The 23,965-nt window shown below is 44.7% G+C and overlaps 1 protein-coding gene across 5 annotated transcripts in view; it reads left to right on the top strand.

Moving 5' to 3' along the window:
• The window catches only part of adck1 (aarF domain containing kinase 1), a 586,674-nt gene that overhangs the window by 27,978 nt on the left and 534,731 nt on the right, over nucleotides 1–23,965 (top strand). For all 5 annotated transcript variants that reach the window (XM_068038603.1, XM_068038599.1, XM_068038600.1 and 2 more), the window contains exons 2-3: nucleotides 9,320–9,465; nucleotides 15,432–15,515. In XM_068038603.1, the coding sequence (XP_067894704.1) occupies nucleotides 9,337–9,465; nucleotides 15,432–15,515 (213 nt within the window). In that variant the 5' untranslated portion in view covers nucleotides 9,320–9,336. The remainder of the gene's footprint in view (nucleotides 1–9,319; nucleotides 9,466–15,431; nucleotides 15,516–23,965) is intronic.

Here is a 23,965-nt window from a genome sequence, read left to right as displayed (position 1 = left end):
TGGGCGCTCCGGTTTCTTCCCACATGCCAAAGACTTGCAGGTTGAGAGGTTAATTGGCTGTTATAAATTGCCCCTAGTATAGGTAGGTGGTAGGGAAATATAGGGACAGGTGAGGATGTGGTAGGAATATGGAATTAGTGTAGGATTAGTATAAATGGGTGGTTGATGGTCGGCACAGACTCGGTGGGCCAAAGGGCCTGTTTCAGTGCTGTATCTCTAAACTAAACTAAACTTTCTTAGTAGCCAGAGAGCGACGCCTGTAAAGAGCTCCAGGACTAAGGGTGTCTGTTTTCTCTAATGTTACCTTTCTCCTTTTGATGTCTGTGGGAGATTTAGCTAACTGCACAGCAACAATCATTTCACATCGAGAAAAAGCCAACTACAACAAGCCATGAGTATTTGACAGGGAGCACAGATTTTAATGCTCGATTTCCTAGTTCAGGCATTGCTAAGCTGGATTGTTCGTTTGGTTCAGCCATTTTGTGTTTCTCTCCCTTACGAGAAGAATGTAAATCAGGAACAATATTTGATACTCAAACAATGGGCAAGAGGATTTAGCTTTATGAAGGGTACATGTCGGACAGAGGCTTGTTTAACCAGAGGTTGACCAACAGCTGGCTAACGGAGGAATCTCCTCACAGTTCATTAGATGGTAGGTCTGATCTTATAGATTTTCAGCCAATTTGATCTCATCCTTTCTTCAGCAGAGCTATCTTCTGTAATGTCATACTGTAAATAATGTATACAAACAAGCTACAGTGTCACAACACAGCACAGTAACAGGCCATTCAGTCTAGCTGCACCATGCTGGTGTTTATGCCCCATGCAAGCCTCTTCACACACCCCTTTATCTCACCTTTATCACCATATCCTTCAATTCCTTTCTTCTTCATGTGCTTATCTAGCTTCCCCTTAAATGCATCTATTGGCCTCAACTACTCCATGTGGTAGCGAGTTCCACATTCTCACCACTCTCTGGGTAGAAAGGTTTCTCTTGAATTCCGTATTGGAATTATTAGCGACTTATATTGATGGCCTCTTGTTTTGGTCTCCCCTACAAGTGGAAATATTTTCTCTATGCCTATCCTATTGAACGCTTTTCGTTATCTTAAAACTCTATTGGTCACCTCTCAGCCTTCTCTTTTTTTTTTCTAGAGAAAAGAGCCCCAGCCTGTTCAGTCCTTCCTGATACTTATAACCTCTTAGTTCTGGTATCATCCCCAAACCAATAATAATAATTTTATAATAATGGAGAGCAGAACTGTGCACCGTGGAAGATGACCGTTCTTGGGAGTTGACCGCGAGCATGACCCGAGGGACATAGCAGAGACCTCCTTTCCACCACCACCTCCCCCCAGGTGAGGGGGCAGAATAAACATACCTGCCCACGGACCCAGCCAAATATGAGCCTCAGGACATGGGTCTCTGTGCACAACTCACCGGAACACAAAGATTTCCAGCGACAGCTGGATCAAAGTATTCTAGCATTTATAAATAGTGTCAGAAGGGGGCGATGCAGAGTTGGCAGATTGGTTACAATATTAACGCTGAGACTTGCCCTTGATTTCACTTCACAGACGTTCATTTTCATGTTATCTGTGTTTATGTATTTTCATTTTAGCTGCATGCTTGATGTTCTTAAAAACACAATTTCTATCAGATTCATTTACATCTGACCTGTTGAGTTTGTGATCACTGCTTATTTGATAATCATTCTTCTTAAAGCAAATAGTCATTTTATATCTTTGTGCATTTGATACACTTGAATGAAGTGGTTTAAAGTTTTAAAAAAGAGTGATGAGTTTTGCTTTATTATTAATGCTATGTGTAAATATCCTACTACTTTGTGCATTTTACTGCGAGGGATATAGGAACAGGAAGAGGCCATTTAGCCCCTCGAGCTGCTTTGCATCATTCAATGAAATGATGGCTGAACTGACACCTAACTCCATATCCCTTAATATCTTTTGGCTAACAAAATTGATCATTGTAAATTTTAAATCTGACAATCAATTGCCATTTGTGGAAGAGAGATCCAAACTTCTACCAGCCTTTACATGCAGAAGCGTTTCCTAATTTCACTCCTGAAAGGCCTGCTCAAATGTTTAGACTATGCCTCCTAGTCCCCCACCCCCCCGTTCCAAGCAGCAGAAATAGTTTCTCTATCTATCCTATCTATTCCCCTTAATATTTTGAAAAGTTCGATAAAATCAGCGCTTAACCTTCTAAATTCAAGGGAATACAACACTAGCATGTGTAATAAAAACAAAAAGTGCTGGAAATGCTCAGCAGGTCTGGTGGCATCTGTGGAGAGAGAAGCAAAGTTAACGTTACACGTCTGTGACCTTTCATCAGAACTGGCAAAGGTTAGAAAAGCATTAGGTTTTAAGCAAGTGAAAGGGAGGGTGTTTGATAGGGCAGAGGGCAGGAGAGATTAAACAACAAATCTGTCCTGGGACAAAGGCAAAGAGGGTGTTAATGCTTGTGGTGAAAGACAAAGCATTAATCCAGAGAGAGTGTTAATAGCAGAATAATGAGCAGCTCTGACTACATGAAAAACAGGCACATGGTTAAAAAATAAAATATTTTTTAAAAAAAGGCCAGTCATGCTCTGAAGTTACCAAACTCAATGTTCAGTCCGCAAGGCTGTAGAGTGCTTAATTGAAAGATCAGGTGCTGCTCCTCGAGCTTGCGTTGATGTTCACTGGAACACTGCAGCAGGCCAAAGACAGAAATGTTGGCATAAGAGCAAGGGGGAGTGTTGAAATGGCAAGCAACCGGAAGCTCGGGGTCATGCTTTCGGACTGAGCGGAGGTGTTGCGCGAAGCAGTCACCCAATCTGCGTTTGGTTTCCCCAATGTAGAGGAGACTGCATTGTGAGCAGCAAATACAGTATGCTAAATTGAAAGAAGTACTGGCTTGTGTAATCTGTCCTCGTAATTTAACCCTTGGAGTCCAGTTGGCCAACTTGACCAGTCCTGGTCATGTGCCCCATGTCTGTTTGCACACACATAATGAGTGGGGGTGGAGGGGGCTGTTGTACAAGGGTTGTGGAGGGTCCCGGAATGTTCTCAGTGTCCAGGACCCCTAGAAAGCAGTTCTGTAATGTTATTAATATTTAGCTGTTTGAGGTCTGACTCCTGTATCCGAGCTCCACGTGCTGTGTTGATGCTGCTGCTCCCAGTAGCTGCACTCCTGAACATTGAACCTGGTACCATACAAGTCTGATGCCTCTGATAGGAAGGGTGCAGTGTTGCCACCACACACATTAAAGCAGTGAACAGGGTCGGACCATGTCAAGTGCTGCAACTTGGGCCTTGCAGGTCAGATAAAGGATATTCTGCCTCATGTTAAACACCCACTGAATATCAATTGAGTTAGAAGCCATTTATCAAAACACCACTTATCCAAATTGACTGGTTTTACTCACATACTCTGTGTGTATGTGTGTGCCATTATTTCACTGTTCTATACTGAATTAATATTATTAAATGCAGCACAATATTGGAGTTGGAATACAATTAATTGCTTTGAGGTGTCTGTAGAGAAGGTGTTTGACAGGCAGCCCATTCCAAAGCTATCTAAAGATTCTTCTTGTACAGATTGTCATGCCCAGTAAGGCATGTCCTATTCGTAACTTTAAACATGCTCTATATTCAACGTAGCATCTTCTGGAACTAATTTTCCTTTTGTTTTAAATGAACCACAATGGACATTGAAAGTGGACATGGGCTGCAAAGATGGCCACCGAAGGTCAGCTGATCTTTGGCCTGTATATTCCAAGACTGAATCACTGTCTCAAAATGACAAAAGGATACCTTCCAGACTAAGAGGTGCCTACCCTGAAACCATCAGGAGACATTCCTGAATTGAATGGGTTTCTCTTGAAATAAAGAAGGTGATGTCTTTACCCTTCTCAGGATGAATGTCTTGCAACAGTCAACCAGGATGGGCTGATCGACCTAGACCCCTTGGCCCCTTGCCAAGCTGTTCCAGTATAGCTACAACACTGGCTTCTACCCTGCAATGTGGAAAATTGCCCAGGTATGTCCTGTACACAAAAAGCAGGAAAAGTCTAACCCGGCCAATTACCGCCCCATCAGCCTACTCTCAATCATCAGTAAAGTGATGGAAGGTGTCATCAACAGTGCCACCAAGCGGCACTTGCTTAGCAATAACCTGCTCAGTTTGGGTTCCACCAGGGCTACTCAGCTCCTGACCTCATCACAGCCTTGGTTCAAACATGGACAAAAGAGCTGAACTCAAGAGGTGAGGTGAGAGTGACTGCCCTTGACATCAAGACGGCATTTGACTGAGTATGGCATCAAGGAGCCCGAGCAAAACTGAGGTCAATGGGAATTGGGGAAAACCCTCTGCTGGCTGGAGTCATACCTAGCGCAAAGGAAAATGGCTGTGATTGTTGGAGATCAATCATCTGAGCTCCAGGACATCACTGCAGGAGTTCTTCAAGGTAGTGTCCTAGGCCCAACCATCTTCAGCTTCTTCATCAATGACCTTCCTTCAGTCATAAGGTCAGAAGTGGGGATGTTCACTCATGATTGCACAATGTTCAGCACCATTCGTGACTCCTCAGGTACTGAAGCAGTCCGTGTAGAAATGCAGCAAGACCTGGACAATATCCAGGCTTGGGCTGATAAGTGGCAAGTAACATTCTCGCCACACAGGTGCCAGGCAATGACCGTCTCCAACAAGAGAGAATCCAACCATCTCCCCTTGACATTCAACGGCATTACCATCACTGAATCCCCCACTATCAACATCCTAGGGGCTAACATTGACCAGAAACTGAACTGGAGTAGCCATATAAATACCGTGGCTACAAGAGCAGGTCAGAGGCTAGGAATCCTGAGGCGAGTAACTCACCACCTGACTCCCCAAAGCCTGTCCACCATCTACAAGGCCCAAGTCAGGAGTGTGATGGAATACTCTCCACTTGCCTGGATGGGTGCAGCTCCAACAACACTCAAGAAGCTCGATACCATTCAGGACAAAGCAGCCCGCTTGATTGGCACCCCATCTACAAACATTCACTCCCTCCACCACCGACGCACAGTAGCAGCAGTGTGTACCATCTACAAGCTTCACTGCAGCAATGCACCAAGGCTCCTTAGACAGCACCTTCTAAACCCGCGACCTCTACCAACTAGAAGGACAAGGGCAGCAAATACATGGGAACACCACCACCTGCAAGTTCCCCTCCAAGTCACACACCATCCTGACTTGGAACTATATTGCCATTCCTTCACTGTCGCTGGGTCAAAATCCTGCAACTCCCTTCCTAACAGCACTGTGGGTGCACCTACCCCACATGGATTGCAGCGGTTCAAGAAGGCAGCTCACCACCACCTTCTGAAGGGCAATTAGGATGGGCAATAAATGCTGGCATAGCCAGTGTCGCCCACATCCCATGAATGAATAAAAAAAAAAATTTGGAAAAGGAACTGAGAGAAGTCACATTGTGGGGTAGCCATGTTGGTCTCCTTTTAAAAATCTTTAAAATATAGACTGCACAAAAAAGCAGCAAGCAGACAAGGCCGTTGCATCATGCCTTAAAAGAACTGGAGGCTGTAACATCTTAAGGTCTCCAAGCCTGTTCCTTTTCAAGTTCCCCTCCAGTACAGAAAACAAACCTGGTAATGAGACTATAAGCAAGTAACTTCATGACCTGCTGAAAATCCACCTCTTTGAGAGAATTCTGCAACGACTTCTTGTGTCCTTGATATACGACTCTGGCTATTGAATCCACCTAACTACACTTCAGGAGTGAAAGCACCTTCTTCACTGGGCCCGCAACAGTATGCCTTTTCCCCAAGCCGAGCCAAATCATGTGATTTACAAACTATTCCTTTGTTTGCAACTGTAAAAGTGTACTATCATCTTTAACGGTTTTCTTTCTAGAGTGGGTGAGTGGTGAGCAAGTGATGTAGCATTAGACCTTTAGGGGTGAACGTGTGAAGAAAAGTAATCCTCTTTACTTAAACCCACAAAAAGCATGCTGCTGGTTATTCAAATTGACCATTCACTCGGGGGTTAAGATGCACCCACATCTTCCTTGTCAAAACACCCTGATGATGGACAGTAAAGGGAAAAGAACTGGGGTTTCAGTTCTCTCTCAATTCTGTCCGTAACAAGATTATTAATGAGTAAGTGTGCAGTTTCTGTACCCTCAGATCATGTGCATAAAATCCTGTGATTGGCAGGGGCTGGGTGTGGCATCGATCCCAGGTGGTAAAATAAATTTCTCCTTTTCATTATTACTCCTGTGTTATGTTCACTGATCCTCTGAACTTTCTTACTCCTTCTAAGCTCCAGCTATTGCTTGTCCCTCCTTTCCCGCTGCTCTGGAATCAAAGGGTTGATTTTACAAGTGAGCGGTACAATTGGGGACATTGTAGCATTTTGGGTGAGAAGTTAGAAACATAGGAACAGGGAAAGACCATCCAGCCCTTTGAGCCTGTTCGGCTGTTCAGTTCGATGGTGGCTAATCTGTATCTTAATTCCATCTACCTGCCTTGGTTCTGCAAATACCCTTGCCAAACAAAACATCTCAGTCTCTGTTTTGAAATTTTCAATTGATTCCCAGCCTGAGCACTTTTTTGAGGAAGCAGTTTCCAGATTTCCACTACCTTTCTGTGTGAAGAAGCGCTTCCTGACATCACCCCTGAATGTCCTAGCTCTCGTTTTATGCTTCTGCCCCTGGCTCTGGACCCCCACCCCCCTCTGCGACTTTCCCATGTGTGCAGCTGGCAGCTGAGACTCCCTGCTGATGGCAGGCATTCCGAACTTTTACCTTTGAGGCTTATTGCCCCATTTCCGGCTCCAACTCATCATTTTCCAGCAATTCAAAACTGTGCAACTCACTACCACTCTCACCATTCCCGTTCGCCTATACTCTGCAGCCTTTTAAAACTTAAATTTGCCAGTTAGTCCTTGCTGCAGCTAAATAGTCTCTTTTGAACCTTGTAGGTTCCTGCACAATTGTCCTTGGCCCTTGACTTGGGCTTCTCAGTTCACAAAGGTTTGGTGTGAGGGGAAAGTTTAGAGCCATGCGTTGGCGCAGTGCATTAGTGCTCCTAAATGCCACAGCTTATAGCAGCAGGATGTAGTGGTTTGATGGCACCTTTTAAAGGGAGTGATGCCTACTGAGAATTCGGTGTGACCCTGGAAGGTAGAGGGGGGCCAATCTCTGGGAGTTGAGAGTGACCTGAGAAGCTCTCCTGCTTGGAGTACAGCTCAGGGTACGGGAAGAGTTGGAGAGGGAGAGGAGGCAACTCGTGAAATAGACAGAAGTTCCTCTGCTTCCAGAATGCAGCTTCTGCTATTCTCCGATGTAGCTTTCTCACATTTCTGTTCTAAGAGCCAGTTGAGATGATGTTTCTATAGCGATGGACAGAAATAGCACCAGTGCTGTAATTGCAGGTTTTATCAATTTTCTTCACTTTGGGGAACGTGTTCCATGATTATGTCTAATCAGGAATAAAAACAGAAAGTGCTGGAAATACTCAGCAGGTTTGGCAGCATCTGTGCAGAGAGAAAGAGTTAACGTTTACGGTCTGTGACCTTTCATCATAACTTTCATCCGCTCTGATGAAAGGTTACACACCTGAAACGTTAACTCTGCTTCTCTCTCCACAGATGCTGCCTGACCTGAGTATTTCCAGCATTTCCTGTTTTTATTTCAGATTACCAGCATCTGCAATATTTTGCTTTTATTTCCCCGTTGGGCCTTGATGCTGCTACAGTTGGCACAGCAAGCACACTGCCTTGTGCTCTGTAAGTTGGAGTTGTCTCGTCCGAAAGACGGCACCTCTGACATTAAACCGAGGCCCTATCTGCTGTCTTGGGTAGATTTAATACGTCCCTTTCATACTATTGGAAGAAGAGTAATAGGGGAGTTCTTTCTGTTTGGTTCCTAACTTTTATCTCTCACTCAACACCAATGAAAAGCCAAAGACTTGCAGGTTGATAGGTAAATTGGCCATTGTAAATTGCCCCTAGTGTAGGTAGGTGGTAGGAGAATTGAGAGAAGGTGGGAATATGGGATTAATGTAGTATTAGTATAAATGGGTGATTGATGGTCGGCACAGACTCGGTGGGCCGAAGGGCCTGTTTCAGTGCTGTATCTCTCGATGATTCTAAACCTGGTTGTTCATTTCATTGCTGTTCATGGGACTTTGGCCATAAAGCAGCAGTGATTACACTTCAAAAGCACTTCATTGGCTGTGAAGCTGATTGGGACGTCCTGAGGATATAAATGCAGATTCTTTCATATCCAAAGTGTTCAAAAACCTTGACCAGAGAAGGGTTTGAATCCAGTAGCGGATGTGGGAGTTGGTGGAGGAGGCAGCCACTGTCCATAGCTGCCCTGATAGTAGCTTTCTTTTTTTAAATTTGTTCATGGGATATGGGTGTCGCTGACAAGGCCAGCATTTATTGCCCATCCCTAATTACCCTTGAGAAGGTGGTGGTGAGCTGCCTTCTTGAACCTCTGCAGCCCATTTGGGGTAGGTACACCCACAGTGCTGTTAGGAAGGGAGTTCCAGGTTTTCGACCCAGCGACATTGAAGGAACGGCGATATAGTTCCAAGTCAGGATGGTGTGACTTGGAGGGGAACTTGCAGGTGGTGGTATTCCCTTGCATCTTCTGCCCTTGTCCTTCTGGGTGGTAGATGCCACAAGTTTGGAAGGTGCTGTCGAAGGAGCCTTGGTGCTCTTATTGACCATAATGGAAGGCCCTGAGTGGTGAGCTGATGCTTAGAGTTGCCAACTGGTTGGACATATTCCTAAAGGTTTCATCACATGACATTCTGCCTCCAACCTGTCCCAGTCAAACAGCCTTTACCCCCCCCACCCCCCAGACACATCTTCAATATTTAAAAAAAAATAAAAGTGCCAAATGATGATGGCAAGCCACACACCCGCACAATGCCACTTTGATTGCTATCAGCAGTGTCTTTAATTCCTGGAGTCTCCAGGACAATCCTAGAGCGTTGGCAACCCTAGATGGTGCTTGTTGCACAGGAAATGGGTGGGAATTAAGGTGGCTAAAACCTCAATCAAATCACCCCTTGACTTTCCATATTCCAGCGAATGCAAGGCTAATTTACATAATTTCTCCAGTGGGGCATAGGAGCATCTAGGCCATTTCCTGTTTCACTTTCTATTGAAAGAGTTGCAACAAGAGGTGGGGTGGGGGTATTGGGGGTGGGGGGGGGTTGTTGGTGCTGTGATTATGATCTGAATTCTGATATTGTCTATCTAGTTCATGGCGATTCATTGACATTTTTTTTTATTGTAGGGGTCCTAGGTCCTGGGATGGCGAAGTGGCTCCTGAGGCTTGGAGCAGTAGTTACGGCAGGGTTAGCGGTGTCTGATTTATATGTTGTGACCCATGTGGACCCTGATGACGTTGGATTTGTTCGAGTTGTACGAGCGATGGCCACTGTAAGTTGTATTGTTAGAATATTCTGCCCACTCTACTTCCTCTTGCCCTATTGACATATACTTCTCCTTTCTCCCTTATGTACTTATCTAGCTTCCCCATAAATGCATCCACATATGTGCTTCAGATATTCCTTGTGGTCGTGAGTTTCACATTCTCCCCACTCTCTGGGTAAAGAAGGTCCTCCTGAATTCCCTGTAGAACTTTTTTCGTGACTGTCTTATATTTATGGGGCCTAGTTTTGTACTGCCCACAAGTGGAAAGATCGTGTCTACGTCTGCCTCAGCAAACTCTTTCACAATGTTAAGGACCTTTTCAACCTTCTGTTTTCTAGAGAAGAGAGCCCCAGTCTGTTCAGTCTTTCCTGATAGTTGTGTCAACCTTGTATTTTTATTTTTCACTTTCTCCAATGCTTCCATATCTTTTTTCGTAATATTGAGATCAGAACTGCTCACAGTACTCCCAAGTGTGGGCGAACCCAAGTTCTACGTAAGTTCTACATAAGTTCTCTGCTTTTGAATTCTATTCCTCTGGAAATGAACCTCTGTGCTTTGTTTGCATTTTTTCATGGCTTTGCTAACTTGTATTGCACTTTTAATGATCTGTGTATCTGTATCCTCGATCCTTTGCAACTCTACCCCATTTCGACTGTTACTTTTCCAGACATTGGTGGGTTCTGTATTTCTCCTACCAAGCTGCGCCACCTCACACTTATCTATTGAAATTCATTTTCCATTTACATGCCTGTATTGTCAGGGTCCTTACTATAACACTGTTAACCACCCTCCATGTTTACCCAGTTTGTCAACATGCTCTGCACTTCAAGAACATGTTAGTTCCCTCTTATAACTCAACTATTCTGATGCTGTCCTGTCCAGCTTCCCATTCTCTACCTTAAATAAACTCCAGCTCATCCCAAACTCTGTTGCGTGTATTATATCCTGCACCAAATTCTGTTCATCTATCACCCCTGTCCTTACTGACCTATACCCTGAGCCTCAAGTTAAAAATTCTTTATCCTCCTGTTTAAGTCCCTTCATGAAGTTGCCCGTTCTTATTGCAATACCTCTTTCGGCCCCCCTCTCACACACTCCCAAACTCTCCATTCCTCCAATTCTGTCCTCTTATTCCTCCCCATTACCACTATTCCATCATTGGTGACTTTGCGTCAGCTGCTTAGGCCCTCCTAAGCTCTGGAATTCTCTCCCAAAATACCTCTACCTCTCTCCTTTTTTAAGACCCTCCGTAAAGCCCACCTCTGACCAGGCTTTTAGTCACGCTTCCTAATATCTTTGGCTCAGCACCCATTTTTGTCCACTATATTTCAAATGTCATGCTTGAAAGTGTAAAACATATATTGAAAGAAAACTAGTCATTTTCTGCTGGTTTTCCTGAACTTGATAGACTGAACTCTCTCCAAAGGCAAGTGCCAAAGGTTTACAAGCATTAGTCCATAGGACAGGATGAGGCTTTTCAGCTCTTTGAGCCTGTTCCACCTTTCAATGAGATCATGGCTGTTCTATATCCCAACTCTCTTTACCTGCCTGAGCTCCATATCTTTGTATACCTTGGTTTAGCAAAAATCTATCAATCTCAGATTTAAAATTATGAATTGAGTCAACATCTATGGCTTTTTGTGGAAGAATTCCACTCTTCTGTCACCCTTTGCTTGAAGAAGTGTTTCCTACAGTGGCGCAGTGGTCAGCACCGCAGCCTCACAACTCCAGGGACCTGGGTTCGGTTCTGGGTACTGCCTGTGCGGAGTTTGCAAGTTCTCCCTGTGACCGCGTGGGTTTTCGTCGGGTGCTCCGGTTTCCTCACACAGCCAAAGACTTGCAGGTTGATAGGTAAATTGGCCATTGTAAATTGCCCCTAGTGTAGGTAGGTGGTAGGGAATATGGTATTATTGTAGGGTTAGTATAAATGGGTGGTTCTTGGTCGGCACAGACTTGGTGGGCCGAAGGGCCTGTTTCAGTGCTGTATCTCTAAATAAAAATAAATAAATAACTTCTCTCGTGAATAGCCTGACTCTGGTTTTAAAGTTATGTCCTTTTGTCCTAGACTCCCCGGCCCCCCCGCCCCACCAGCGGAAAAAGTTTCAAAATTCTAAAACCTCAATCAAATCACCCCTTGACCTTCCATATTCCAGGGAATGCAAGACTAATTTACATAATCTCTCCTCATAATCAAACCCTTGGTACCATTCTGGTGAATCTGTGCTGCACTCCTTCCATGACCAAGATCTCCTTTCTAAGGTATGGTGCCCAGAACTGTACACAGTACTACAGATGTCTAACCAAGGCTTTCTTGAACCGCTGCAGTCCTTTGGGTGTAACTACACCACCAGTGCTGTTAGGAAAGGAGTTCCAGGATTTTGACCCAGCGAAGTGAAGGAATGGTGATATAGTTCCAAGTCAGGTTGGTGTGTAGCTTGGATAGGAACTTGCAGGGATGGTGGTCCCATCTGTTGTCCTTGTCCTTCTATGTGGTAGAAGTTGTAGGTTTGGAAGGTGCTGTCTAAGGAGCCTTGGTGAGCTGCTGCAGTGCATCTTGTAGATGATGCACGCTGCTGCCACTGTGCGTTGATGGTGGAGGGAATGAATGTTGAAGGTGGTGCATGGGGTGCTGATCAAGTGGGCTGCGTTGTCCTGGATGGTGTTGAGCTTCTTGAGTGTTGTTGGAGCTGCACCCATCCAGGCAAGTGGGGAGTATTCCATCACACTTCTGACTTGTGCCTTTGTGGATGGTGGACAGGCATTGGGGAGTCAGGAGGTGAGTTACTTGCTGCAGAATTCCCAGCCTCTGACCTGCTCTTGTAGCCACAGCATTTAGGTGGCTGGTTCAGTTCAGTTTCTGGTCAATGGTGACCCCCAGGATGTTGATGGTGGGGGATTCAGCAATGGTAATGCCATTGAATGTCAAGGGAAGATGGTTAGATTCTCTCTTGATTGAGATGGTCATTGCCTGGTACTTGTCTGGCACCAATGTTACTTGCCACCTATCAGCCCAAGCCTGGATGTTGTTCAGGTCTTGCTGCATATGGACATGACTCCTCAGATACTGAAGCAGCCCGTGAATGGTGCTGAACATTGTATAATCATCAGCGAACATCCCCACTTCTGATCTTATGATGGAGGGAAGGTCATTGATGAAGCAGCTGAAGATGGTTGGGCCTAGGACACTATCCTGAGGAACTCCTGCAGTGATGTCCTGGGACTGAGATGATTGATTTCCAACAACCACAACCATCTTCTTTTGTGCCATGTCTGACTCCAACCAGCGGAGAATTTTCCCCCTGATTCCTATTGACCAGTTTTGCTCGGGCTCCTTGATGCCATACTTGGTCAGGCCAGTTACTCTCACCTCACCTCACCTCTGGAGTTCCACTCTTTTGTCCATGTTTGGACAAAGGCTGTAATGTCAGGAGCTGAGTGGCCCTGGTAGAACCCAAACTGAGCATCAGCGAGCAGGTTATTGCTGAGCAAGTGTCACTTGATAGCACTATCGATAAGTCCTTCCATCACTTTGCTGATGATCTGGAGTAGGCTGGGAGGGCGGTAATTGGCCGGGTCGGATTTGTCCTGCTTTTTGTGCACAGGACCTACCTGGGCAATTTTCCACATAGCAGGGTAGATGCTAGTGTTGTAGCTATACTGGAACAGCTTGGCTAGGGGCGCGGCATGTTCTGGAGCACAGGTCTTCAGTACTATTGCCGGAATATTGTCAGGGCTCATAACCTTTGCAGTATCCAGTGCCTTCAGTCATTTCTTGATATCACATGGAGTGAATCGGATTGGCTGAAGACTGGCATCTCTGATGCTGGGGACTTCAGGAGGAGGCTGAGATGGATTATCCACTCGGCACATCTACATGAAGATGGATGTAAATTCTTCAGCCTTATCTTTAGCACTGATGTGCTGGGCTCACCCATCATTGGAGCCTCCTCCTTCCGTTAGTTGTTTTATTTTCCACCACTATTCAGGACTGGAAGTTGCCGGACTGCAGAGCTTAGATCTGATCAGTTGGGTATGGGCTCTGTCTATTGCATCCTGCTTCTGCCGTTTGGCATGCAAGTAGTCCTGATGTAGCTCCACCCGGCTGACATCTCATTTTGAGGTATGCCTGGTCTGCTCCTGGCATGCCCTCCTGCACTCTTCATTGAACCAGGGTTGGTCTCCCGGCTTGATGGTAATGGTTGAGTGGGGGATATGCCGGGCATGAGGTTACAGATTGTGATTGAATACAATTCTGCTGCTGCTGATCGCCCATAGCGCCTCATGGATGCCCAGTTTTGAGTTGCTCGATCTGTTTGAAATCTATCCCATTTAGCATGATGTTGAAGATGGGACTTTGTCTTCACAAGGACTGCGCGGTGGTCACTCCTACTAATGCTGTCATGGACAGATGCATCTGTGACAGGTAGATTGGTGAGGACAAGGTCAAATAGGTTTTTTCCTCCTTGTTGGTTCCCTCACCACCTGTCGCAGACCCAGTCTAGCAGCTATGTCTTTTAGGCCTTGGCAAACAGTGGTGCTACCGAGCCACTCTTTGTGATAGACATTGAAGTCCCCGACACAGAGTACCCTTGTGTTGGGCTATCCCATCATTGAGAATGGGGATGTTTGTGGAGCCTCCTCCTTCAGTTAGTTGTTTAATTATCCACCACCATTCAGGACTCAATGTGGCTGGACTGCAGAGCTTCGATCTGATCCATTGGTTATGGGATTGCTTCGCTCTGTCTATTGCATCCTGTTTCTGCTGTGTGCCCTTGCTACCCTTGGTGCTTCTTCCAATTGGTGTTCAACATGGAAGTGTACTGATTCGTCAGCTGAGGTGGAGGTGGTAGGTGGTGATTAGCAGGAGGTTTCCTTGCCCATGTTTGACCTGATGCCATGAGATTTCATGGGGTCTGGAGTCAATGTTGAGGACTCACAGGGCAACTCCCTCCCAACTGTATACCACTCTGCCTCCACCTCTGATGGGTCTATCCTGCCAGTAGGACAGGACATGGCTAGGGATGGTGATGGTGTTGTCTGGGACATTGTCTGCAAGGTCTGATTCCATGAGTATGACTATGTCAGGCTGTTGCTTGACTAGTCTGTGGGCCAGCACCCAATTTTGGCAAAAGCCCCCAGATGTTAGTAAGGAGGACTTTGCAGGGTCGACAGAGCTGGTTTTGCTGTTGTCATTTCCAGTGCCTAGGTCGATGCCGTGTGGTCCGCTGGTTTCATTTCTTTTCTTTTCTTAGGCTTTGTCAGCAGTTTGGTACAACTGAGTGGCTTGCTAGGGCAGTTAAGAGTCAACCACATTGCTGTGGGTCTGGAGTTGCATGTTGGCCAGACCAGGTAAGGACATTAGTGAACCAGATTGGTTTTTACAACAATCGACAATGGTTTCATGATCGCCATTAGTCTAGCTTTTTAATTCCAGATTTATTAATTGAATTCAAATTTCACCATCTGCTGTGGTAGGGTTCGAACCCATGTCCCCAGAGCATTAGTCTGGGGCTCTGGGTTACTAGTCGAGTGTCATTACAACTACGCCGCTGCCTTCCCATTACCTTACTCTCTGTCTTCTACTACCTAACCAGGTCAATAAGCAGTTGCCAGCCTTGAGAAACTTCCCTTTCATTATCCTCAAGATCTCTTTATACAGGCCATCTCCCTTTAGTGGACAGTTTTGTTGTAGTAGCTAAACACCCCCACTCTGTTCTAGAGCTGAATTGCATGGACGCAATGCAATCAGGAAGCAGGGGTATGGTAGTATTAAAGAGGGAGGGAGGGAGGGGTTGTCTGGTCAGTCCCTAGCTGCTGCTGTGAATTACCAGCAGCTGGAATAGAGTGGAATGGTAAGGGGCCTCGGATTAGGAGTAGGACCCTCAGTGACCCTGCCTGCTAACAGTGAACAGTGGAGTATTTAAAAAGGTAATAAGTCTGTTGAGGAACCTTTTTTGTGATGTTAATTTCAGACTGCAGTCATCAGTTATGACTACATGACCTCACTCAAGAGGGTAGAGTTTGGGACAGAAGAATACGAGACTGTCAAATCACAGGTAAGTCCAAATCCTCATGGCTGTGCTGAAGGATCTTTCATTGATCTGTGACTTCCTGTAGTGCAGTTAAAGGTGTTTTGGTCTGATGATGGTGAGGAAGTGTGGCGTCAGGCTGTGCAGCTGGTTGTATGTTTACCTATGGGCCTACTCTTTGTTCATCAGCTGATTTCAGCCCTCCTGTTGTGGCAATGCCAGGAAATATCTATGGACAAGGCAAGATGGGAGTGGGGGGGAAAAAGAGGAAATCAATGGGAAAGTTCTCACGGGGCTGCTTTGGTGCACCTCCTGTTATAGAGTCATGCAGCACAGAAACAGGCCCTTCGGCCCATCGTGTCTGTGCCGGCCATCAAGCATCTAACTATTCTAATCCCATTTTTCAGCATTTGGCCTGTAACCTTGTATGCTATGGCGTTTCGAATGTTCATCTAAATTCTTCTTAAATGTTGTGAGGCTTCCTGCCTCTACCATGAGAATTGAACAGACCTCTAAACACTGTCCAAATCTGAACAAATTCCTTCCTTAACAAAAATGACCTTGAATGTGGTTTCCCTTGCTCATCCCTAATTTCTCATAGAAAGTAGCTTGCTCACTTCAGAAGACAGTTAATCATGTTACTGTATGACAAGAATCACATGTGGGCCAGCCTGGGTAAAGATGGCAGATTTCCTTCGCTGAAGGCCACTGGTGAACTAGTTGGGTCTTTAGGACAATCTGGCAGCTTCTTCGTCAGTTTTTACTGAAGCCTGTCTTTTATCGCTAGTTTATTGTTTTTAAAAACTGAAATCAAATTATCGAATTGTGGTGGTGTGATTATTGGTCCAGCCATGTGTCACAAGTCCAATGATTTAACCAAAGGTTCTGATGCCATTTGCACTTGCTACCATGGTGCAAGCTCCAATCACTTGTGTATGACTCAAACTCAGAACGCAAATGACAGAGTGCGCCATTTCTATTTTATTGTTTGTGGCATCACCCTATTTGAAAGTGAAGCAATGGCAGCTTCTGAAGGAGGAATGCTTACCTACAATACAGAAAGTTCATTCCAGACTTCACAGTCAAGTATTAACTGTGACAATATTAAACGTAGCAGTCCTTTCACAAAACAGTGGCTAATGCCAACAGAGGTTGTACCTCGATGGTATCCCCAATATTAGAATGATTAACAGGTGAGGGAGCTAAATAGTGAGAAGTAAGAATTGCGAGAGTCTAATATTGTTTAAAATGGAAGTAGATAGATATTTGAATAAGAAACCAGTTGCACATGTGTAAGGAAAGGGCGGGGGAATAAGCTGTGCGGGTCGTTCTTTGAGGGAGCTGGCACAAGCGCGATGGGTCAAATGACCTGTATTGCACAATTTTTGATTCTGTTCTATGAGTCACATCCATGGTTTGTGTTTCTACCATGGCATATATGTTTAAAGCATGTTTTATAAAGTAGTTTTATTTTACTGGGGAGTGGGGGGTGTGGCATTGTTGGCTTTGTTTGATGTGGATTACTTGTGCTATGCCTTTTGACAGGATCCATCCTGATCTTGGCCGTGGATCGAGTGCATGGTGGCTCCAGTTGCCTGCCTTTAGCTGACTTTTAACACAATCCCTGAATGAGCTCTGAAGAGGTGGACCTGTCCTTAAATTTTCTTAAATTCTACAAAATAATTTGCCCATCCATTTCATCCACTCAAAAGTCCGACCTACCCTCTTTCCCTCACTCTGGTTTTCAACCTTCTTGCTATTTAATTGGCTTCAGTTACCCTTCTGTATCTCATTCAAGTGGTCTTTTTTTTTTTATTCATTGATGGGATGTGAGTGTCACTGGCAAAGCCAGTATTTATTGTCCAAATCTAATTGCCCTTGAGAAGGTGGTGGTGAGTGCCTCGAATCGTTGCAGGCCGTGTGGTGTTTGTGTACCTACAGTACTGTTAGGAAGGGAGGTCCAAGATTTTGACCCAGTGACAGTGAAGGAATGGTGATATAGTTCCAAGTCAGGATGATGTGTGGCTTGGAGGGGAACTTAGAGGTGCTGGTGTTCTGAATCATCTGCTGCCCTTATCCTTCAAGTTCCTAGAGATTGGAGGTTTGAGAGGTGCTGTTGAAGGAGAATTGGCGGTGCCTCTTGTAAATAGTACCTGCTGCAGCCACAGTGTGCCGGTATGGACAGAGTGAATATTTCTTTCAGCTTTGATGTTGAGCATCAGGAGTCTAATCAACTGGAGGCGGCCTCACAGTCAAGCTCAGTCATGTATCCATATGCAGGAGTTTCTGGCTTGTGATCTGGATAGCATTAACACTGTCTGTTCACCATCCTGTCCCTGCCCAGAGTGAGACTGGCTAATTCAGCACAAACTGGAGATCAAATCAGGGTTGCCAACCCTCGAGGATTACCCTGAAGCCTCCAGGAATTCAAAGATCTTCTCTGGGACACTGGGGTGCGAACAAAAAAAAAAAAATTCCTGGGAGAAAAATCACTGACATTTTGAAAAAGATTGTGTTCATTTTCTTTGAACGTTTTGCTTCTCGGTTATAAAAAATTATTGGTGATGGGAGGGGAAAAAAAGGCTGATTGGAGGCAAGGGGTCACGTGATGAAACCTCTAGGAATGCATCCAACCAGAGTTGGCAATCCTAGATCAAACATGGGATCTTGCTGGCTGCTGAGGCCAATGGAGTAACCAGCTCTGATTTTACATCTTGTTAAACAGTTGAAATTTGGTGAAGGTGAAATCCCTTCTCCAGATTGCAGTCTTACTTATTTCTGTCAGAAGAGCACTTTTAGGTTGAGTCTAGTACAGTGTAGAGTATTGGGTTATGGATTCTGAGGTATCAATAATATAGAGTCATTTATGGCACCGAAGGAGGCCATTCAGCCCATTGAGACCATGCTGACTGTGTACCGAGCTATGCTGTCAATCCCACTCCCTGCTCAATATCCGTAGCCCTGCATATGGTGGGGATGCATTTTTACAAAATTCATTCTCGATATAGGCGTTGCTGGCATGGTTGGCATTTAATGCCCATACAGTTGCCCTTGAGTAAGTGATGGTGAACCACTTGATCCGTTGCAGTTTATATGGTGAAGGTGATCCCGCAGTGCTGTTAGGTAGGGAATTTCAGGATTGTGACCCTGTGACGCTGCAGAGTGTACTAATTATACACAGGCATTGGGAGAAGGCCAATATCGGTTTTCTAATTTGTATTTAAGTCCTGTTCAGTTGAATGACTTCCAACTGCAAATCCAAATTATATTTCATTGAATGTTTACCATAAGGAGAAGGTGCAAAGCTCCACTGGCAGCACTGTTGCTAAGATGTGATGTGATAAACTGCTGTAAGCAAAGGAAATCACACCATTGCTGAAACCTTCTGGTGTCGAGTGGCTTATTTTGCTTCTCCTATTGAAACACTTATTTTCTGAGCTCACATCAGTGGACTTGGGCAAATGCACTGCCTGGAGTGATACTGGAGGTCCCAAGGTTAATCTCTGCTCTGTGTTAAGAAAGAAATTTGTCTCAAATTTATCTAGAAAAGCAAAATTCTGCAGATGCTGGAAACCTGAAATAAAAGCAGAAAATGTTGGAAAGGTCTGGCAGCATCTGTGGAGAGAGAAATAGAGTTAATGTTTCTGGTCAGTGAGCTTTCATCAAAGCGGAAGTTCGATGAAAGGTCACTGACCTGAAAAGTTAACCCTGTTTTTCTCTTCACAGATGCCAGACCTTCTGAGTATTTCCAACATTTTCTGTTTTTATTTCATTTATATAGGGCCTTTCATGACCTTCAGATGTCCCAAAGCACCTTACAGCCAATGAAGTATGTTTTGAATTGTCGTCGCTGTTGTGATATTGGAAATGCAGCAGCCAATTTTCACACCGCAAGCTCCCACAAACAGCAATGTGATCATGACCAGATAATCTCTCTTTTGTGATGCTGATTGAGGGATAACTATTAGCCAAATCGCTGGGGAGAACGCCCCTGCTGTTCTTCAAGATAGTGCCATGGGCTCTTTCACGTCCACCTGAGAGAGCAGATGGGGCCTCAGTTTAATGTCTGTTCTGAAAGACGCCACCTCCTCAGAGTGCAGCACTCCCTCAGTGCTGCATTGGAGTGTCAGCTTAGATTTTTGTGTTCAAGGCTCTCCACTGGGATTTGAACTGACGACTTAGAAGCGACAGTGCTACCCACTGAGCCATGGCTGACGCCAGTTGATCTCGGCCGGTAATAGTTGGATGGTGGGGTGGGGTGGGGAAGTGTTCGTACTCCTGCTAGATACACGGTGATGGTTGAGGGCAGACCCCAGCATGATAATGGTACACCAGTAGGCTACTGACACTCGCTGTTGAGGCTGATTCATTAATTTGACTGAAAGCAATGGGGAAAAAAAAGAAAGACTTGCCTTTATATAGTGTCCGTCAAGATCTCAGGACACCCCAATGTATTTTACAGTCAACGAAGTACTTTTGAAGTGTTGTCACTGTTTTAATGTAGGAAGCGTGGTGGCCAGTTTAAGTAAAGCAAGCTCCCACAAGCAGCAATGTGGTAATGGCCAGAAAATCTGTTTTAGTGATGTTGATTGAGGGATAAATATTGACCAGGAAACCAGGGAGAACTCCACTGCTTTTCAAAATAGGGCCAGGCAATCTTTCATGTCCACCCATGGGGCGGGGGTGGGGGGGGGGGGAGGCGGGGGAGGGGGGAACTGCTGTTTTAATGAATCATTCAATCGGACAATGCTCTTTGCTCTCCAATTTGGCATAGTAAGGCCGGGCATGGCGAGAGTGGACCAATGGTAAGACTGGAGCGGTGGGCGGTAGGAGATCATGTGATGACACCTCCAGGAATATGTCTCCACTAGTGTTGGCAGTCCTAGTGATGAGACTTGCATGGCCTTGCAAGGTGTTTCCCTGACAACCTGTGCCAAGGCAAACCGATGAAAAAAAAAACTGGATCTATAAATTATAAATTTCACACTATTGCAGCTAATGAAGATTGCCTTCCTCCTGGGAGAGCACTGCGATTACCCAACCCTTGGTGAAGGAAGCCCATGTTTATTGAAGAAGCGTTATTGTGATGAAGTACAGTATCTCATCTTCACCTTTGGGACAGATGAAGAGGAAAACATTTGTCAAATGCACAAATTAAGTGCCCCTGTAATTCATTCATTGTTGGAGTAAATAAGAGCAGGTTATTAAATTTATTCTGGCAGTATAAGAACTGACAGGTTGTGAAATTCTCCCTTGGTCATTATTTGGAATAACCTCTCCCTTGTTGTAACCTAAATGTTTACTAATAATGCTAATTAAGATGATTTATTATTTAAAACTCTCAACTGCTAATTTTGGCTGTTTTAAAAATTTTTTTATGAACTATGTACATTGGAAGGGAGAATTAAACACAACCATCCCATTACACAGTTCCTTTATTAATTTCTGAAAATAGAAAAACTGCAAAAAACATGATTTTTCCATCTCCGTAATCTCAGGCTGCCAATTCCCAGCACAGTCGGCGCTCATCAGCAATCATTGCTTCTGCTATGTCACCATGTATTACACAGCGTGTAAAACCCTCACATTATATTTCAACCGACCTGTCAGCACCAGAACTGTGGGAGCTTTTTAAAAATCTAGCCCCAGGCTTCAGGCCTACACTTCATGTTAATATGCAGAGCATCCACACAGGGCGGCGCAGTGGTTAGCACTGCAGCCTCACAGCTCCAGCGACCCGGGTTCAATTCTGGTCACCCTGTGACCGCGTGGGTTTCCTCCGGGTGCTCTGGTTTCCTCCCACATGCCAAAGACTTGCAGGTTGATAGGTAAATTGGCCATTATAAATTGCCCCTAGTATAGGTAGGTGGTAGGGAAATATAGGGACAGGTGGGGATGTGGTAGGAATATGGAATTAGTGTAGGATTAGTATAACTGGTTGGTTGATGGTCGGCACAGACTCGGTGGGCCGAAGGGCCTGTTTCAGTGCTGTATCTCTAAACTAAACATAACTATATAAGGACAAAGGTAATTAACTCTCTGGAAGAGGTAGAAGGGTCGAAAAGAAGATGCAAAATATGAATAATCTTTGTTTTTGACGACCGGCTTTGATTACTTGACTGTTAATACTTATTTGCTGTATTGCTGATACCCACCTGCAGCTGAGCAGGTCAAAAGCTGCAGTTGCACATTAGGTACTGGTCTTGGACAGATATATGTGTAATGTGTCGTGCGGTGGGAGGACTGCGGTTATACTGCCAGCTGTGTGCTCTCCAGATTGCTCTAAAGTCACCTGCTTGGATGCATACACATTGTTAGAGTGGGGGTATCCTAAAATTAAAAGATTCCGTACAAAGTTTTAAAACATACCTCAGGCACTGTTAAAACCTGACTTTGCACAAGGTTGGAGATATTCTGTGCCAGGGACAGTCGTCTTGTGGGATTTTCATATCATCTGGCTTCAGTATACTCTGGCATTGGATCAGTCTTGCACTGAGTTCTGCTGCCTCTTTTGTGTTAATGCACACTTTGCATCAGTGCATAGTGGCAGTACAACTGCAATCACAGATAATGAATAAGTATTAATTCAAAAGGCAAAATTCTGTGGATGCTGGAAATCTTAAAATATAAATAGAAAATGCTGGACATGCTCAGCAGCTCAAGCGCCTCTGTGGAGAGAGAAAAGGAGTTAACTTTGACATTTTGTCAGAAGTGGACAACATTACAGATGTAACAGGTTCTGAACGAGTACGGGTGCGTGGAAAGGGGTTGTGGAGGAAAGAATAAAACGGCTAGGTCTGTGATAGAGTGGAGGCAGGAGGGATTTAATAAACAGCAGAATCATCAACAGTGCCTGCTGTCCAAAAAAAAAAGGGAGCAGTGGTTACGATCTGAAATTGTTGAACATGCTGTTGAGTATGGAAGGTTGAAAAGTGCCTAATTGAAAGATGAGGAGCTGTTCCTTGAGCTTTATGTGGAATAGTGTAGGAGGCAGAGGGGTCAGAGTGAGATGGAGAATTAAAATGACAGAGAATCTCGGTCACCCTTGCAGACTGAACGGAGATTTCCAGCAAAGTACTAGATTACTGAGGGAAGTAAGGGAGGAAATTGCAGAAGCTCTGACTATAATCTTCTAATTCACAGAATCACAGAATTGTTACAGCATTCCGCCCATCGTGTCTGCACCGGCTCTCCAAATGAGCAATTCACTTCGTGCCATTCCCCTGCCTTCTCTCCATAACCCTGTATATTCCTTCTTTTCAAATAATTATCTGATTCCCTTTTGAATGCCTTGATTTATACAAGTTTAACATAACCTCCTTGCTCTTGTACTCTATGCCTCTATTAATAAAGCCTAGGATACTGTATGCTTTATTAACCGCTCTCTTAACCTGTCCTGCCACCTTCAATGACTTATGCACATATACACCCAGGTCCCTCTGCTCCTGCACCCCCTTTAGAGTTGTACTCTTTATTTTATATTTTCTCTCCATGTTCGTCCTACCAAAATGAATCACTTCACACTTGAACATCATCAGCCACATTCCACCAACCTAGCTATGTCCTTTGGAATTTTAATGCCATCATCCTCACAGTTCATATTGTTTCCAAGTTTCGTATCATCCTCAAACTTTGAAATTGTGCCCTGTACACCAAGGTCTAAGCCATTAATATATATCAGAAAGAGCAAGGGTCCCAACACTACCCCCGGGAAACTCCACTACAAACCATCCTCCAGTCTGAAAAGCATCCATTAATCACTACTTTCCTTTTTATATACTGTATAAATTATATATTTATATGAGGGTGGTACCAGAGAACTTGAGGGTTGCAAATGTTACACCCTGTTTAAAAAGAGGGGAAAGGGACGAACCCAGCAACTACAAACTAGTCAGCCTAAAGTCAGTGGTGGGGACTTTTTTTTTTAGAGACAATAATTTGGATCAAAATAATCCAGCCTCAGCTGGAGTATCGTTTAAGTCTGGGCCCCTATACTTTAGGGAGGATGTCAAGCTATGTGGAAAGACTGGAGAAGCTGGCGTTGTTCTCCTCTGAGCAGAGAATGTTAAGAGGAGATTTGATGGAGGTGTTCAAAATCATGAAGGGTTTTTGATAGACTAAATGAAGAGAAACTGTTTCCAGTGGCAGAAGGGTCGGTAACCAGAGGACAGAGATTTATGATTGGCAAAAGAGGCAACGTGATAAAACATTGTTGTTAACTGGAATGCACTGTCTGAAGGGATAGTGGAAATAGATTCAATAGTAACTTTCAAAAGAGAATTATGGGGCTGTGGTGGAAGAGCAGGCAAGTGGGATTAATTAGATAACAAAGAGTCAGTACAAGCAAGATGGGCCAAATGTCGTCTCCTGTGCTGTTTCAATCTATGCTGTATAAACCATCTGATCCCCTCAATTAGATTCCGGTCTAGAACTCACTCAGTATGCATTATTCTACATATAAAGCATCTGAACCTTTC

The sequence above is a fragment of the Heterodontus francisci genome, chromosome 9 (genome assembly GCF_036365525.1).
Source record: "Heterodontus francisci isolate sHetFra1 chromosome 9, sHetFra1.hap1, whole genome shotgun sequence".
Taxonomy (NCBI): domain Eukaryota; kingdom Metazoa; phylum Chordata; class Chondrichthyes; order Heterodontiformes; family Heterodontidae; genus Heterodontus; species Heterodontus francisci.
This window is presented reverse-complemented; position numbering and strand designations above follow the sequence as displayed.